The sequence below is a fragment of the Rhipicephalus sanguineus genome, chromosome 2 (genome assembly GCF_013339695.2).
Source record: "Rhipicephalus sanguineus isolate Rsan-2018 chromosome 2, BIME_Rsan_1.4, whole genome shotgun sequence".
NCBI classification, from domain to species: domain Eukaryota; kingdom Metazoa; phylum Arthropoda; class Arachnida; order Ixodida; family Ixodidae; genus Rhipicephalus; species Rhipicephalus sanguineus.
Genome location: NC_051177.1, coordinates 57827964 through 57846672, shown reverse-complemented (window position 1 = coordinate 57846672; position 18709 = coordinate 57827964). Strand labels below are relative to the sequence as shown.

Here is an 18709-nt window from a genome sequence, read left to right as displayed (position 1 = left end):
AGTTATTCTCCTTCTTCTTCGATGTGAATCCGGTAAACGGGTCTCCTATTGGAATTTCCGTCTACGTGGGATGTGTCTGGACCAGTCAGGTAACAGGTGATGAACATGTTGGAGATGCCACATGCTTAATTCGAAATAAGCAGATAAAAGCTAAAATATCGCGCGACCAGCGGCTGGATCTGAAGGAATACTCTCAAACCGCCGCTTCGCCTTTCTCACTCTCGCTCTCTCTCTTTCTTTAGTGCTCAAGACTAACGACATTTCGTAACTTTGGCAGCCTAACAAGAGCCCAGCTTTCTCCAAGCAAAGAAATATTTACTAAGCACATGGCTAGAGTTCCACGACACATGGTCCGCTTTCGACGCATTGAACACTGAAAGGTCATTCTCTGGGATCGAAATGAGTCACGGAGCTTTCAAGCATTGATTACATCGACAAACTGCTACGCTAGGTATTAATATCGGGTATATCTTCACCTCGACCGGATCATCCTATCTCCAGGAAGACACCCATCATTGAAGGCTTTCCTGGGCAATGCTCGTTTTGCGCAATATGGAGAGCTGGGGCTTTGTGGTTGATATTTCAAGAGTAAAATGACATAGCGTGACATGAAATGAAAAAAAAATCTTTGAACACGGAGTGTCGCAGTAGCCGACGTTTCGAAAAGAGGTCTTCTTCAAGAAGGCAAGGCCACTTCTCGAAACGTCGGCTCCTGCAACACCCCGTATTTCTTCAAGCTTCCATGTCCCACTGAACTTCTTTCTTATTTGGGCCGCTTGACATGAAACGTAACGTAATGTGGAAGTCGGTGCTTCCTTGTGCATTTTGATTTTGCATGGTGCGCTTCAATGTTACAGAGGGAGTTAAGCTAACCAAAAGTAGGCAGAGTATGAGTACGACGATCGCATGTGTCGATCCAGGGAGATAGATATAGTGAGATACCTGCGTTGATCCAGTGAAATACACATGAAAAGACATAGAAGAGAGATACAATGAACAAGAACATTGAACAAAGGCACGCGATGGACAAAGTATTGTGTCTATAACCAGAAACCAAAGCTGCAGTCGTTCGTTACGAGTGGGAAAACCTGTCGCCTTAGTGCCAGCACGCGTATACGCTCTCATTCGATGTAGTTCACTTGTCCAACGAAGATCATGCTCCATATGCGCTTGCTTTCAATGGAGAAGAGGAACGGCCGGTCGACGTGTAACTCGCTGGGACCGGTTATGGTGCGTGTGTTGATGGTGACGCCGGTGGCGGCGGCTGCCTCGCTGCCTTCCTCATTCACCTCCACCACAGCCTTGTGCATCACCTGGTCCACGAAGAGCGACTTTTCGCCGTTGATTCGGGACAGGTCCGCTTCGCCCGCGTTGAACATCCTCGTGACTTCCAACTTGCGCAGCACCTCTTTCATATCGTATTTCTCTTCCAGCTTAAACCTGCGCCACAGGCGAACATAGAGAAGAGAGAGACAACATTCGTTAATGAAAACAAAGAGTCACAGTTTCACCGCAACGGTGAAGCAACGAATGCGATAGCAACAAATTAGAATGTCACACGAAGAACGGCAAGAAGCTCGTTACCTGCAGCGCGCCACTCAAACGCAAAGGACCCACGAAAAGAACACACACGGGACGACCGCGAACTAACAATTGTCACAGTTCTTACTTCGTGTTTGAGCAGCGGGCTACAACCAACGCTGTTATTTTACTTTGTTTTTATTTTTTTATTTATTTTTTTGCTTGAAAACTGCGGCGCGTGGAGTGACCCTCCACGTCTCCTGCCGCGCGGTGGCGTTCGACGCATGGTTTACCTTTATGTTTACCCGGCGTTTCACATCGCGAGTGGCCACAGAAATGGGCCACTTTTTAGTGCGCATCTCAAGGCCAGTTTTCAAACTGAAGGAAAATGTCAGAGCCTTGCGTTAAAGCTAGCCCTTCGAGCAATATCGCGAGTGATACTGCAAACGCTGAAGCACCTCCGAGCTCTGCGTGCCGCCAGTGTTAAATGGTGTATATAAATAGCTCGCCGTCAGTATCCTAAACAACCGATGGCGCGTGGCCTATCGTTGTTTAAAGCGGCGCGCTGCGGAGCAACGGGTCGCAGGTTCGAATCCCGGTGGCGCGCTTCAAAAATACTTTCTTCTGATTTATTTGTCTTTGTGGCTTTTATTTATATATACATACATATACATATCCGGGACATTACGGCGACGGCGACGGCAAAAACCAGCCTAGAGTGTCCATATAATTGATATAGCAATAAAAGTAGTTCATTGCAAGTGGGGCCTTTCTTCCAAGGCTCTACTGGCTATATCGGCTCGCCGGGCCTGGCCCAGTGCGGCCAGTTGGCTTCCCAGTGTCCGTTCAGCGAATGAACCTGGGAGTTGGCTTCCCAGGGTCTTTCAGCGAACGCGTGCGGTGACCCTTACATTGTCCGCGCACGCATTATCACTTACGCAATACGAGAATGCCGAAGACGCAAACGTTAGCAGCTGCGCTGATGGTTCTGTCATGTGACGCTTGATTTCAAGCTTATAGAATAATGCCCCAAGATACACTGAAACGTGTTGTTTGAGACTGCATGCGCCGCCGTATCCTAAATTATGTGCGTACAACTTCGAGGACGATGTCCTATCTGCTGGTGTAAAGGCATTGGCGTCAACCATCTGTGACGCTGCCTATTATGTTTGTCCTAGGTGTGTCAAACAACGAACACAAGGTCCTGGCCACCACTGCTGATTTTGATGAACTTTTACTCTAGCTCTTTAAGAGGCGTCCGCTTCCAATGGCGGAGGTAGTGGCTGCCATTCCCAGTGCCGCAGAGCGCACACCGCTTTTTCTAATAAGAAGAGAAGTACCCCGACATCTCTTCCCTATTAGGTGGTGCTCGGTGGTGCCTTGCAAAATCACCGACTTCCATTCGAACATTGGGATATGTGCGCTAGCACATATCCCAATGTTCGAATGGAAGTCCGAACTCAGCTGAAGAGTACCTCGGCTGCGTATACTTGTGCGAAAGCCACAGCCTACTCATAGAGATACTGGGCTAATGCTAAAAACATGAAGTATCATGTGTGTAAGTAGTAGAGGCGAGGTTTCCTCTATGGAACGGCTCGCATGCAGTCACGGACCTGACGAGCAGTACGCGAATCGCTTACCTGAGTCGGCAATTCGTGTACTACTTCGTATAACCCCTTGTATATTTTTATTATCGTTCGCCAATTATGATGCTAGCGTTTGTTGAATCGTGAAAATTATCGCCTAAAAAGGGCACAGCGGCAGGGCTTAAAGTCAGGGGGGCCTGGGGGGAGGGGGGGCTCAGCAGTCCGACGGTCGCACTACTGCGGCACCTATTTGACAAGTGCTGGAGTTGAATTCTTTGGCAGTAGTGCTTTGTGCGAGGAAATTATACTCTGCAATTTTCCGAATAAGGGTATAATCGCGAATGTTTGGTTGTCGGGGTGTCAGCAAAACAGAAGAAAACAGGTGTCGTCGTAAATGAATGCAAGTCACTGAGACACTGAGCACCACGGGCAACGCCTCCCGAAACCATGGGTCGCCACACTGTTCGACAGAGCGTCTTGGCACAGCATACTGTTTCACGAGGCACCCGAGTGTGAAGTTACCTGCTCGTGAATCAGTAATGGTTCAGCTTGTCCTGCTTAGTTTGCCACTCAATTTTCATTCTTTTAGTTGTGCATCACAAGTATGCTGTAATTGCAAAGACGTCTGTATTTTGCCTACCTTATTAGGCAAGTGGTAGTGAAAATAAAATATAGCATTGTCGTGCCTGAGGTTCTCTATCCAGTGAGTCAACTAATGCTACTTTGAGCTCACATATCTTTAAGCTTTTACATCACGACTTATTTAAAAAAAAAAGCGTTGCCAAAATAATTTCATTTAACGCTTGATTGGATTGACGCGTTGAACAAATGCCCGAAATACTTTCGGAATAATATATGTATTTGTATAGCATTCATAAGCATTTTTTCAGTACTAGAGACAGTTGGCTTCACTGCACTGTGATCACCGCTAACTCTCTTAACGCTTAATCTATAGCATATATATATGCAGTGGAATCTCGTTGATACGATTCTGCATAATACGTTTCTCAGCCTAATACGTTTTTGTTTTATTCCCGGCCAACAGTCCTTGGAAATAATGCATTTTCATGCATTTAATACCATCTCATTTGCGCCCAAAATTGGATGATACGACCGCGAAAGTGGATCTTGACTGATATATCTAGAAATCCTGCTTTTATTTCTTGGTATGCCATCTCGCACCGCGTTCCAACAACCCGCGATCTGCGCGTTGCAGAGCGGCTGAGGCCACAGCAGCATCGGTTTTGCGGTGCTTCTTGGCGATCTTCGAGATTTTATGTTGACCCGCTGTGCAGGACTTAAAGTCTCCCTTCATAAAGCGGCTATATATATATATATATATATATATATATATATATATATATATATATATATATATATATATATATATATATATATATATATATATGGTTGTCCTTTGTCCATTCTATTAGGCGTGACGTCAGCTGGGGCTTGTGATTGATATTGTACGAGTAAAATGGCATAGCGTGACGTGCATGCGCTAACGAAAAGTAACAGGAACATTTCGACTCCGGTGGCTGTAGCCATTACTTCATGTAAAGGCGCCAATATGTCAACAAAATGCGAAAATGCGCAGACCTTTGAAAGTTATCATCTCCATAACCTTTGTGCCAGATAAACCTACACGGTGTCGTGACTGCAGTTTTTATTTGATGATGCGTTCGCATTACGTATTTTAGCTTACTCGTTCCTCATTTGCGAGATGACGTGATCCTGCTTACCTCGGAAGGTGAAGTTTAATTCTGGTTTCGCGGAGCTTGGCCCTAGCGCTCGCTAGTGCCGTTCCATTCAGCTTTCTCTTTAGCACTTCGACGCTGGACCCGTTTCGGGGAAGCAGTATAATCATGCTGTAGTCGAGACCGGTGTAAGGCAGTTCCAACACAGTAGCCTCCAAGTCCCTGACGTAGGCGTATGCCGCCTTGACAATGCCCTGCATAGTGTCGACGCTTGTCGAGCGGCCATCGGCCGTGTAGAAAGGGGCCTTGGCCGTTTTCGACCGGTCAAACTTGCTGAGCCACGTTCCCTTGAAGTAGATGGCGTTCAGGAGCACCAGTTTGGTGAAGCTAGGCAGTGGTTCGTCGAACAACTTACTAATCTTCTGCTGCGTCTTCTGGCTCACCCACGAATTGATAGTGTTCAGGGCCGCCCGCTCGTCTCCGGTGAAGTCGGCCTTGAGAAGCTCCGCCGCGAAGCCGTTCTTTAACGCGTTCAAGTAGGACGGCAGGGCGTTCAGCTTCTGGTCCAGGACCGCGGCGTTGGCAACCTTGAGCGTCGAGTTGGACGGCGCGAGCAGGTGTCGAGTGAAGTCGGCATGCGCGCCCACGACCTTGTCCTCATCGAGCCCCATTAAGCCGTACCTGAGGGCCAAGTGGAGCTCAACCAGCGTCAGGGAGTCCGCGCCGGCGTGAACCATGGCGAGGGCCGTCAACACGCTGTACGGTGAGTAGAAGACGTTTCTCAGCTGGGACGTCGACAGCAGCGGAAGAAGTCGGAGAGCGAGATCGTTGTTCGCGATCATCACCCTGAGGGCGTCTGATGACGGAGTGGCAGCGTCGACGGCCCCCATCAGGATGACCCCCATCACCACCGTGAACTGCATTCTGGAACCTTTAAAAAATACAGAAAGGAGCGAAGCGCAGCTTATGTATGTATACAGTCCGCTCTTGCATAGCGTATGCGATTCGTCGTAAAAGTATTATGTTGCAATTTCTTTTTAGGCGTTCCCTAGAAAGATGTGAACGTAAAATTCATCCTCACTTTTTTCGGTTGCATTCACAACATCAAGTGCAATTCCCTTCCTTCCCCTACTTCAATCCCCCCCCTCCCCTCACGGGCCTTTCGCGCGACGAAAGACGGCCGCCGCGATCGTTGGATGCCCTTGCACGCTTTAACTTGCACGTAGAACATACGACGAGTGGTATGATGTTATCGCCCTTGGATTTTAAACGGAACTTCACGGCGACGGCAATAGCACGAATGCTCCTGGAGAGTCCATATAATTGCTATCGCAATAAAACCCTCGAAGATTGATGTTTTATTTTGAGTGTCTACTGCGTGTATATGACGTTTAGCGCGCGCGAATACTAAGTTTTGAGAAGAATAGTTCAAAGTTTGGTCACAGGTGTGATATATCATATGTCAGGACACTCACTTATGATTACGTCCACTCACATTCCTTTAAAAGGCGTGAGTATGAGGTCGAATGAGTGACAAGGGGAACGAGATGACGCGTTTATGAACTTCAACAAGACGCAACCACGTTTGTACCTGCTCGCGTCCGCTCAGCAACTGTTACTGGCCTTAATTCAGTCAGCGGCAGTCACTTCCCATTTTATTAGTGTCCACCTACTCACCGGCCGCGTTTCAACTCCCGTTCCCTTATATATGCCCTTTTTTTCCCATAGCATAGATCAAGATTTTCCTTGAATCGACTCACTCAGGTTCAGAGCAGTCCGTGAGTCTGGGTTAGTCTTAGTGAGTCCGGCTAAGTAAAACTTTCGTTAGTATGTGTCCGACTGAGTCCGAATTAGCAGAGTATTGGTGATCTCGAGCCCAAGTGAGCCTGTTTGAGAAGTTTTCGTGAGGCTGTGTTCTAATGAGCCCGGCCATGCTTAATGCTGGTGATGTTGATTCCAAGTGAGCCCATTTGAGAGAACTTTGGTGAGTCTGTGCATATATCTTTTTTTTGTGTGTGTGAGCGAGTCTGTGTAAGATTCGAATATATTGCCGACCTAGACCACGGGAAACGCGCGGGCTAACGAGAATTTTGAATAGCGACAACGCTGCGTAGACTCAAACGTTCAGGCTATGGGTGAAAGAGCGGTGCTAGCCATTGCGGATGTTTCGAAAAATCTCTAGCGACAGCGTTGCGACGCTACCCTTTAAATGTGTGGCTACTCTACACAGCATACGCTATAGCATTTCATTTCATTACATGTTGCAACTGTCGAGATAAAGAAAAAAAAGGCGTATTCCATCTTATGCGCACTCACTTATGCTCGCTTACTGAGCTCTGTTACCCAGCCAAGTTCCGAGAACCGCCGCCGTAAAATAAACATTACCGGCAAATTCCTCTAGCCGACAGTTCGAGAGAACTTACGCCACCATGAGTCACAAGAAGATGTACAAAATGCTGCTATTAAATAACCAGCGCAGGCACTCAGCCTACAACCCCAACAGAAAGCAAATTACACGTAAAGGTGAATCTGTCATCTTGTCACTGCGGCTTTTCCGAAATCATACAGCCGTAGCAGCCGTGTTCCTTTATCCGTTATTATCCTAATGCACTTCCCTGCACGCCTGGATCGCGCTTACCGTCCGTAAACACAACTACAAGTAACGAAGACAAATGCCGGCAGCGTATGATAAAATAAGGTATACGCGTAGCGACTACAATTACGTCACGGTACGGCTATAATTAGGATGGCGAAATCACCGCTCCGTTACGGAAGCCGCTACGAAGCTTGGCTTCTAATGAGCGAGACTTGCCGAATTCATTCGCACGGTACAGGTGCCATGCGCAGTCAGCGCTTGAGCATGGTAGCGCGAATTCCTTCCTTTCCAGAAAACTCATTAACCTAATGGTAGCACTCGTCAGAGGCAGTCGTGCATATGCTCGCGCAGACTCTCGCGCTTCGTTCGACTTGTCGGTACCGTAAGGAAACGACGTACGGTTTGTCTTTGACGCTGTCGCTGCCTTGGTTGTCTGTGCTGGTAGTGCGCTGGAGACGTTTCACTCGAGCCCAGGTCCCGTGTGCGCAGGGCTGGGGGCTTGCGATGTCCAGTAGCCGACGCCCAGGCGTGAATTGCTGGGCGTACAGCCGGTAGCGTCGCGCGCTTACGGACGATAATCGAAACGGACCGGTTTTTTTCTGCCTCGCGGAGGCTTCGAAACGGTTGGAAAGCGGAATGTGACGGGAAAGAGTGGGTTAAGGAGAATGGCAAAGAGAGAGGGGGGGGGGGGGGGCACTGCGTCGTAGCGCCGTCTTCCTTTTTCCCAGAAGACGCGCACTTGGTGTTATATTTCGAAATCCCCGACGGCTAGGCAAACGCGGGGGGCGTGTAGCCTTGAATACCGACTACAGTTTTTGCATTAGCTGTCTCTGGTAACTGGGAACCCAATATAGTGTTGTTGGGAGGTGAACGCTGAGTGATTGTCTTCATCTTCCAAGGTGCGCTTAGTGAACACAAACAGCACAAACGAAAAAAGTACAGGACATAAGGCAACGAGCGCAATTGTCTTTCTGAAGTTATTCTCGAAGTACTGTCTTCCGCGGCCCTTGCGTGAGCACGGCATCACGTTTGGCTGTTATGTGATATCTCGTCCTCGGCCAATGCGAGAAGTAACAGGATTTGAGGAACAGGGATCGCTTACGGTGACTGCGTGATTTGCACGACCAGTTTGTACTGTCCCGCACGGCTGTAGTTTTCTGGCATAGCTAACGAATAGGAAGGATGGTAAATAAATACCTAGATAACATTTCTTTTTAAAAAAACATTATGTGAAGTTGCTGTGGAGCATGGCGTGCTTTCTCCAAGGTTTAAACGATATCTAAATTTAAAAAAAAAAGACAAGAAAATGCGCACTCACGCAACTGCCGTCGCTCGTAGCACGTCTCGCTCAATGTCTGAACCTTCTGTTGGTGTTAACTTCACTTTCAGAGGTGTACCTTCTTCTGTTCACACCACTTAGTCTTTCTGATCCCGAAAATTTCTTTCTGACTTACCTGTGTAATAGGGTCTCTGGCCAACACTTTATTAGGTACATGAGCCATATATTTATTAAATAATAACGACATCGTCGTCTTCGGCACGCTTGCAGAAAACACTTATTCTAAATTGTCAAGAGAAGAACAAAACCCCTACAACACGCGTGGTGTATCCAGTCCGAAGAACTTCGCGGCAGTTTAAAGCTTGTGGCCGGTGGGCGATGATACGTAGGTGCGATCAAAAGTGTGCAGACCACGGGATCGCGTGGCAGAATGCATTGACGCGCCAGCTAGCGACGAGACACGACGAGACACCTGCTGCAAGGGCGCATGCGCGTCCCGTCTTATCACTTGTCTTCTCATGTCGCTCTGTTGGACGCGGTTACGGCGCTCGTACCCAAAACGACAACTGTGTGTCGCTTTCTTTGCTCCGTCGAATCTGTGTCATTCTTTTATGTAGCGGCTGCGACGGGGCCGGTTCAACACCGGCTCGCGTTGTTATTGGCACCGGTTGATTAGGATAAGTAAGCATAGCGAGCATCGCAAAACCTGACGAAGCCAAACGCACAAAATTAAGTTTTCTCAGGCCAGCTTGCCTTTGTCGGGTTGATCCAAGTTTCACTTAAATGAGCTTAGTCAAGTCAAAGTTAATGTAGCCGAAATTAATCAAATGTAGTCGAGCACTTTATGACCTAAATAAGTGAGGTGTAAGTAGGTTTAGTTAAGCCCAGTCCAGCTTGGTGTTTTCATGTTAAGCAAAGTTAAGCTTAGATGAGCCCAGATGAGTCGAAATAAGTATAGCCAAATCTAATTAGGCAAAGTTGATCATGCTCGTCCTTAACCTAGCCGTGCAAAATTAGCCTATACAAGGCAAACCTTATCGTGGCCAATTAATCTAGGTCGACTTCCCCATGAGCCCACAGAAGTCAAGGCCAGGAAGATACTAATTACTCTTTACCGACTCCATACTAATTAGGATAATTTACGTCTAATTAGTGCTAATTATAGTGAACACTAATTATGACTAAATATTAGTCTGAAATGCTGCTAGAGTATCCTCTATACTGGAATTTCACGTGGCATAATTAAGGTAAATATGCATAACTAATCTAATTAGGCAAACACCAAGGTAATTATAAAAACTCTGATTAAGCTTGGTTGGTCATAGCATGATCAAACCAATTTGATTATGATTAGCTTGAATTAGGCAACATCTTATTAAAACACAAATAATTAACGTAATTGAATTCGAATTCTCATGAGCTCAGAGAATCCAAGCTCAGCAAGATGCTGATTACTCCTGACAGAGTCGAGTCTCATTTACCTAAATATAAATCTAATTAGCCTTAACATTATTTCTAAATATTACTGAATAATGTGCGTGACATCAAAGCCCACCCGAAGTACTCGAATTTGATGTCGCAGAATTATGCAAATCACGGCTCGATCCGCCTAATATAAACATCTGTTGCTGCATAGGACGCTTTTGAGAGTAAAGGTGTTTATCAATTAGGCGTAACTAGGCGTAATTTGCATAATTCTGCGACATCAAACTCGAGTACTTCGGGTGGGCTTTGATGTCACGCACATTATTCGGTAATATTTATAAATATTGTTAAGGCTAATTAGATTTATATTTAGGTAAATGAGACTCGACTCGGTCAGGAGTAATCAGCATCTTGCTGAGCTTGGATTCTCTGAGCTCATGAGAATTCGATTTCAATTACGTTAATTATTTGTGTTATAAGATGTTGCCTAATTAAAGCTAATCATAATCCAATTGGTTTGATGATGCTATGACGAACCAAGCTTAATCAGAGTTTTTATAATTACCTTGGTGTTTGCCTGATTAGAATAGGTATGCATATTTAGCTTAATTATGCCACGTGAAATTCCAGTATAGAGAATACTCTAGCTGCATTTCAGAATAATATTTAGTCATAATTAGTGTTCACAATAATTAGCACTAATTAGACTTAAATTATCCTAATTAGTATGGAGTCGGTAAAGAGTAATTAGTATCTTCCTGGCCTTGACTTCTGTGGGCTCATGGGGAAGTCGACCTAGATTAATTGGCCACGATAAGGTTTGCCTTGTATAGGCTAACTTTGCACGGCTAGGTTAAGGATGAGCATGATCAACTTTGCCTAATTAGATTTGGCTATACTTATTTCGACTCATCTGGGCTCATCTAAGCTTAACTTTGCTTAACATGAAAACACCAAGCTGGACTGGGCTTAACTAAACCTACTTACACCTCACTTATTTAGGTCATAAAGTGCTCGACTACATTTGATTAATTTCGTCTACATTAACTTTGACTTAACTAAGCTCATTTAAGTGAAACTTGGATTAGTCCGACAAAGGCAAGCTGGCCTGAGAAAACTTAATTTTGTGCGTTTGGCTTCGTCAGGTTTTGCGATGCTCGCTATGCTTACTTATCCTAATCAACCGGTGTCAATAACAACGCGAGCCGGTGTTGAACCGGCCCCGTCGCAGCCGCTACGTAAAAGAATGACACAGATTCGACGGAGCAAAGAAAGCGACACACAGTTGTCGTTTTGGGTACGAGCGCCGTAACCGCGTCCAACAGAGCGACATGAGAAGACAAGTGATAAGACGGGACGCGCATGCGCCCTTGCAGCAGGTGTCTCGTCGTGTCTCGTCGCTAGCTGGCGCGTCAATGCATTCTGCCACGCGATCCCGTGGTCTGCACACTTTTGATCGCACCTTACAATGCTTGTTGTGAAAAAGGCAAGTCCATCCATTCTTTTTTTCACTGTGGGAATAGCAAGTTACAGCTAGGGCTAAGAATTATGTTCATGTTATGAATTTAAATGACAAGTTAAAAAGCCATTGACGCAGTTTTGAAAGTATCAAAAATGAAAAAAAGGAAGGAAAAGAGGACGGACGCACCAGCGCTGAGTGAATGAGTGCGCATAGCAAATGCACTGCAATGGGCAGCCTTTGTCAAAAGTGTACGGGTTCCTACGCGCCTTCCCCATACACGTCGTTTTAGTGTATACGGCGTCCCGTGACACCTCAGATTTTTTGATGTAGAAATAAGGGTTATTTTCATTTCCCCGAGCGTTCAAACATATGATCTACAGCAGCATCTCTCTTACACAGGCTGTTGTCATTTCGACATTAGCAGGAAACGCAGCCTGTACACTGTTGATGATGTACCTCATCAAATGACCTTGCAACGCCTGCCACGCAACAGAACAATGTTTCATACGCAGTGTTTAAGGTTCATCTTTGACTCGAATGCCACTAAGCACTTGCTTGGTAGCTTCTGTCGCTTTGCATCCTTGCAAGCGACCGAAGTCATCTCACGTTTCAGATGTGAAAGTTGATCATTCTGGTAGTAATTGACGTCACTGTAACGCAGACATGCAAGTAAGGACACATTGAAGGCAACGTGTATATGCCTGCATTCTCGCCTTGCAGCAACTCCAATTCTAGGTAACAGTTTGAGTTTTCGGTAACGAGGTTAAGTTTGCAGTTTTTCGGTATTTTAGATGTGTGAGTTAGGAACAACACCTCCAAGGAGGTGCACTTCGACAGCTGAACACACAGTGAGATCGTGACTGCCGCAGGTTGTTCGTGTCCGGAGGTTTGTGTACTGGCTTCAGGTACACGGAAGCCCGGAGGCCAGCATGGACGCTGTCTACAGCGCGGTGTCATTAATCTCGGAAGCCATAGAATCGGCTAATATATTTTTATTTCAATCTTCGCCTGGTGACGTAGCATTGTGACTCATTTCACAATTTTTTTTTTTTGGGGGGGGGGACATGATTTCAAATAGAAAAGCTAATTCCAAGGATATCATTCGACGTCGTTCACTACTCCGACGAAGATGATATCTCCGGTTCTGGTATTACGTATAAAAAACAGAAAAGAGTGGTTGACGTTGAAAAGGATAGGGCCTGAAACGATGCGCGGCGCTGCTCCGGTGACGGCGGCTGCCTCGCTGCCTTCCTCGTTGAACTCCACCACAGCTTTGTGCACCATCCTGTCCACGTGGAGGTCCCTGCCCCCGTTGATGCCCGACAAGTCGGCCTGGCCCGCGTCGAACACTCTCTTGATGCCCAACATGGGCAGTAGCTCTTTCAGCTCGTACTCCTCTTCCATCTTGAACCTGTATGGTATAAAGAAATCATTTCAAGCACGTGATTACCTCTCTATTTAATGACTAACACTTACTGACATCGTCCTTACGTCGTTGGCGTGGTCATAGAGAAACAGCGTGATTCAGACTCATTTTCAGAGCCCGAAAACTAGTATATTCGTGAAATCTAGTTCCCGGGCTGTAAGGAGGTGGAAAACTTCCAGATAGGCTGCTCCCAAGCCTGCTTAATTAATAAGGCAAAAAAAAAGAACAGTAAACCTCATGCTATCTATTTATGTATATTTATCCTGGCGTAGTCGAACGACAGCATTTTTTTTTTTTTGCGTAGTCCGACGCTATTCAGACCAACGCGATTCTTTTGCACGAAACGAGAAGAGTACAAGAAAAAAGAGTCAATATTAGAAATTCTGATACATTTAGCCTAATAATACGCGCTGCTGGGCTGGTTGTTGCGTGATATTTTACGAAAGCTGTGACGCAACGAGAGACCTCCAGGGACAACAATAACAACGTGGTCAGGCACACTGCCGACCCTCATTTATTGCTGCTCCGCCAGCTTTAGTAAAAAGAAACAAAGCTTTTTCTCAACTTTTTTGTTAACGTAAATGATACGTTGTAGAAGACAAAGTGTGTGATGTTGCTTTATATCTAACTGCTGCCGCAATTCGAGGGACACTAAGTTGCCTAGACCCCTGTTCTTCAGATAGAAATAAAGTTCAACGAGGCAGGAACCGAATCAGTGGAATGCATACCAACACGCGATAGTTCTGGATAAACGCAAGACGACGATGAAATTTCAGTTAGGCTAATTTATAACCCCGCTTATGTTGAAGGGGGTCGCCCTTGAGCAAGTGATTAGCCCGATATACGAATGGAATTCAGCCGGCCACCACCACCACCCGGCAATATGCCACGTATTACTTAACATTACGAACAACTAACTGTTGATAACGTGTTTACGTGCATGCGGTGACTCGGGGCCTCTTTGTGCATTTGTGGTACCATTATCACGCTTTCAGTACGCATTTTGTTTAATTTTTTTTCGTAATTGTACTCGTCCCATAACTAAGCTAGCCCATCACTCTGCCCCAACACATTGTCAACGTCTGCTCATGTATTTCTGTTCTTTCATCCTCATACGCCTGCTCACCTCGGAAGAAGAACGCTGATAGTAGTCTCGCGGAGCTGGCTCACCGCATCTTCGAACATTTGCCGAGAAAGGCCCCGCCTGAAGCTTTCCAAGCGTTCCGTGTTTTCGGGAAGTAGGATTACCATACTGTAGTCAAGACCGGTATATGGCAGTTCGAGTAACGAAGCTCCGACGCCAGGGAGTCGGGCATATCCCGCCCTGACTGTTACCCGCATGGTGTCGACCTTGTGCAGACTACCGACACTCGTCTAGAAGTAGGCCTTCACGGTGTTCGACCTCTTAAACCTTGTGCTCCACATCCCCTTGAAGTAGATGGCGTCGAGCAACACTAGTTTCGTGTCTTCGGCCAACGGTGCATCGATCAACGTAGCAATCTTGCGCCGCGTCTTCTGGCTCACCCACGAGTTGATCGAATTCACGGCCTCAAGGCCAGCTCCGGCGAAGTCGACCTTGAGAACATCGGCCCCGAAGCCGTCCTCCAGGGCTTGCGCGTATTCCGGCAGAACGTTCAGCTTGCCGTCCAGAACAGCCGCGTTCGCGATCTCAAGCGTCGAGTTTGACGGTGCCAGTAGTCGACGAATGTGCTCGGCGTGCGCGCTGACGACTTCGTCGTGCGCAATCCCCGTCACGTTGTAGCCGAGAGACTCGTAGAGTTCGTGCCGTGTCGTGCCCTCTGCGCCAGCGTAAAGCATGGCAAGTGCGGAGGCTACGCTTTGTATGGCGAATAAAAGACGTTCCCGGACTCCGACCTTGGCATCAGGGGAAGGAGCCGGAAAGCGAAGTCGTTGTTTGCAGCTGTCACCTTCGCATCATCTTGTGCCGAGGCCACAGTGAAGAGGGCCTCGACCATAGGTCGGCAAACTCACTCATGAGTCGACTCACTCAGACTCACTCAGACTCATATCGAGACGTGATTCTGAGTCTGAGTGAGTCCGGGTGAGTAAAGTTTTTTTGAGTCTGAGTCCGAGTGAGTTCGGTTGGGAAAAATTTTGGTGAGTCTGAGTCCGAGTGAGTCCGGTTGAGGAAAATTTTGGTGAGTCTGAGTTCGAGTGAGCCCTAAGGGCAAAATATATTGCATGAGTGAGTCTGAGTGAGCTACACATTTTCTGCCGACCTATGGTCCTATCTACTCAACTTTAGCATTACTATCAGCCCTATGTCAGCTCACGTTTATACTCCCGTATACTCCCGCATACTTCAACGCGCTTCCGTTCATACGTCAGCTCAATATTTATTGATCAGAGGCGTGAGTTGAGGAGGGAGAGGGGGAGGATGTGCCTTGACCTCCCCCGCAATCTTTTTCACGGGAAGTTACTGATAAAAATACCTCGTGTCAGTCATGACTTTCAGTAAAAACGTCCTTATTGAACTGCAAACTCAGATAACTCGTATTGAAGGTACGGTATCAAAAGGTGCTAAGTGGCGCATCGATTATGCAAGATATTGGCGTTAAAGAGCATTGACATTATGGTAGAAAAAGGATAATTAAATGCTAACGGACTCATGAGTCGACTCACTCAGACTCACTCAGACTCAGATCGAGCCATGAGTCTGAGTCTGGGTGAGTTCGAGTGAATAAAATTTTGGTGAGTCTGAGTCTGAGTGAGTCCGGTTGAGAAAAATTATAGTGAGTCTGAGTCCGAGTGAGTCCGGATGAGGAAAAGTTTGGTGAGTCTGAGTCCGAGTGAGCCCTGAGGGTAAGATATGCTTCGTGAGTGAGTCTGAGTGAGCTCCACATTTTTTGCCGACCTATGGCCCCGACTAGGCACAAGCCCATAATCTCCATCTTGTACTCTTATGAGAAGAGAGAAAAACGCCACTTATTATACATTGCTTCCTGTTACACATAGCTAGTTATATAGCTGCATAGCCAGTTACGCATCACACGTTACTGATACCTTATCGTCATTTCATTAGAGAGAATCAGATAGTGTAACGAAGACTAAATATTTGAGGGTGACTGTCGACAAGCTTTTCATATGTACATTTGGTTGAAATTATTTCAGTAAAACTACATGTCTTAAAAGCGAAAACATATGTTTAAGTTTATCAAGGACACAGGAAGAGATTTGTCTTAAGAAATGCACTGCCAAGATAATGTGAACTTCAATGTGGGTCCTTTCGTGGAAGAGGGGAAAGGCCCCTCCCCTCCCCTTGAAGAGTGCTCCCACGAAAAGAAGACGCTTCTGAAACTATGCCGTTGTTGATAAAACGGGGTATATTTCATTGTCATGAGTGAGGTGAAGGTGGAGGCGTTAGAGAAAGAAATGTTTGAATGAAAAGCTGGAGATGTTAGCCTGGCTATTCGCCTGACATATAACTCCAGGTGCTGGGTGGTCATTATGATATATACGCTGATAAACACACACACACACACACACACACACACACACACACACACACACACACACACACACACACACACACACACACGCGCGCGCGCGCGCGCGCGCACGCACACTGTTTACAAAGCTTCGTTAAGGCCCGTGGCCCGCAAGAAGTCAACTAAATGAGTATTTATGTTTTTCAAAGTGGAAGCGCAGACGCATACAAAGGTATATTTCTACATATTTTACCAAGAATAAAACGAGTACAAATATCTTAAGTCAATCTAGGCTAAACCTAGGTTGATCAACTTTGTGAACATTAACTTACATCCCGAGATCACTACATGACCGTGATGCACGTCATAGTGGAGGGCTCTGGCCGCCTAGGGTTCCTTAACGCCCACGTAAATAACTATAACTACACAGGTGTTTTTGCATTTTGTCCCCATCGAAATGCGGTCGCCGTACGCCTCGGTGGTACAGTGGTTACGGTGCTCGGCCACTGACCCGAAGGTTGCGGGTCCGATCCACGCCGCGGCGGTCGCGTTTCGCTGGACACGACATGCTAGAGGCGCGTGTACTGTGCTATGTCAGTTCTCGTTAAAGAACACCAGATGGTCGAAATTTCCGGAGCCGTCCATTACCTCATGCCTCATAATCATATCATGGTTTCGGTACGTAAAACCCCAGAAATTATTCTCAATAAATGCGGCCACAGTGGCCGGGAATCGAACCCGCATCCTCGAACCTAGCAGCGCTACACCATAGCCGATAGCCACTACGGCGGTTCGTTCACTTTCCCGTCGCGCTCGACTTACCTGTGCGTTTTTTTTCAATGCCGCGTTGCTGGCACCCAGGCTTGGCGCAGCTAAAGTGTACAATCAGCCGGTTTCACGCACTACTAGCGTTTTGGGCATTTTACTATATGCGTCGTAGGAAATGTGCATCTTTGGGGCGCTTCGTTCCACTAGAAAGCATATGATGCGGTCGAACGGTGTGAAAAGGGGCAGGGAGGGGAGGGTCTTGTTATTGCTCCTGTATCGCGAGGACACCGCATGCAAGACGTGTCGCGTCGCGGATCCCGTCTTTCCTTCCCGGGACGATAGCTGGCAAGACGCGGCTGCTGCTTCGGGCGCGAACGGCACGTGTCGTCGGGCGCGCCCTTTCTAGTCTCGCGCCGATTGCCGTCGCCCTCGCGAGCTGTATGGACACTTTCGCAAACACCACGGCACCACCAAGGAGGTCTACAAAGAATTAAACCTCCTTGGGCACTATCGAGCCTAAAGCATCAAAAGCTTCTGTACGTCTCACGTTGAATCAGTCTAATGTGTTAAAAAAAAGCTTTGTTTTTAAGGAAGTGCTAAACATAAGAGCAACCCCTTCTTATATTTTCAAATAAGATAAATGCGGACTCATTCTGGAGCGTGAATGTTTATAGCTTTACACATGATATACGTGAAACCGTTTTTTTTATCTCTTACCTGCAGCACAAAAGCGCCGAAAATATACAGGCTTAGCTACACTATCTTTTGTCTCTGTCTTGCTTATCTGGCCTGCTACACATGTGCCTTTCACAGCGTGTTCTTATTCCACAATTTACGACACCAGTGCTAATAATAAGGATGCAGAGAGAACTATGTAAAAGTTCTGTCGAAGTACAGCGATAGTACTGCACGGTAGATTGCCGAAACCTTTTTTTTTTCTCTTTATACATAAAGTGGGTAAAGTGTGCGTTGCGAAGCGGCCTGTAGCTATAAACCGCCATAGAAGTTGAGTACCTCGGTACGCATGGACAGACCTATGGCGCAATCTTTTCTTTTTGCTGTTTGTTTTGGCTTGGTTTCCTTATGTGTAGTGGTCTGTTCACACTCGTTCTTTCAATGAAGAATATCTGTTGCTCGTCAGAGCCGCGTTTGTGCATAGTTCTCTCTTCGTTCTTGATGTTTACATCGGTGTTGCAAATTGCTTTATTACTTGGTTCCGTCGAAGTTCCGGCAATAGTGGCGCGTTGTGTATTCAGTGAAACACCTGCGTCGCCCGGCACCACAAACGTTTACGAAGCACGGCACCACAAACGTTTACAAAGGCTGTCAAAGACAAAGTCGTATTGAAACGAAACACTCAACGGTTGATACAGGTGGGGCGTAGCGAACTTTCTTCAATTCAGTGATGTTCTTCTTTTCTGCGTTTGTGTGAGGTTTATGACTTCGACGCCCACATTTTATGACTTCAATTCTGCAGGCAGTTGAGGTAGATGCTATTAT

General features: G+C 46.6%; 1 protein-coding gene and 1 pseudogene across 1 annotated transcript; both read right to left on the bottom strand.

Annotated features, from left to right (window-relative positions):
• On the bottom strand, positions 1-8029 carry LOC119383026 (intracellular coagulation inhibitor 1). Its single transcript, XM_049412389.1, has 3 exons — positions 7800-8029; positions 4850-5735; positions 1-1440 (listed from the first exon to the last, which is right to left on the bottom strand). Exons 2-3 carry the CDS (start codon positions 5725-5727, stop codon positions 1122-1124), a joined length of 1197 nt encoding a protein of 398 aa, XP_049268346.1. The 5' UTR covers positions 5728-5735; positions 7800-8029; the 3' UTR covers positions 1-1121.
• Positions 8030-12613: 4584 nt separating this feature from the next.
• On the bottom strand, positions 12614-14968 carry LOC119381614 (intracellular coagulation inhibitor 1-like; annotated as a pseudogene).
• Positions 14969-18709: the final 3741 nt, after the last annotated feature.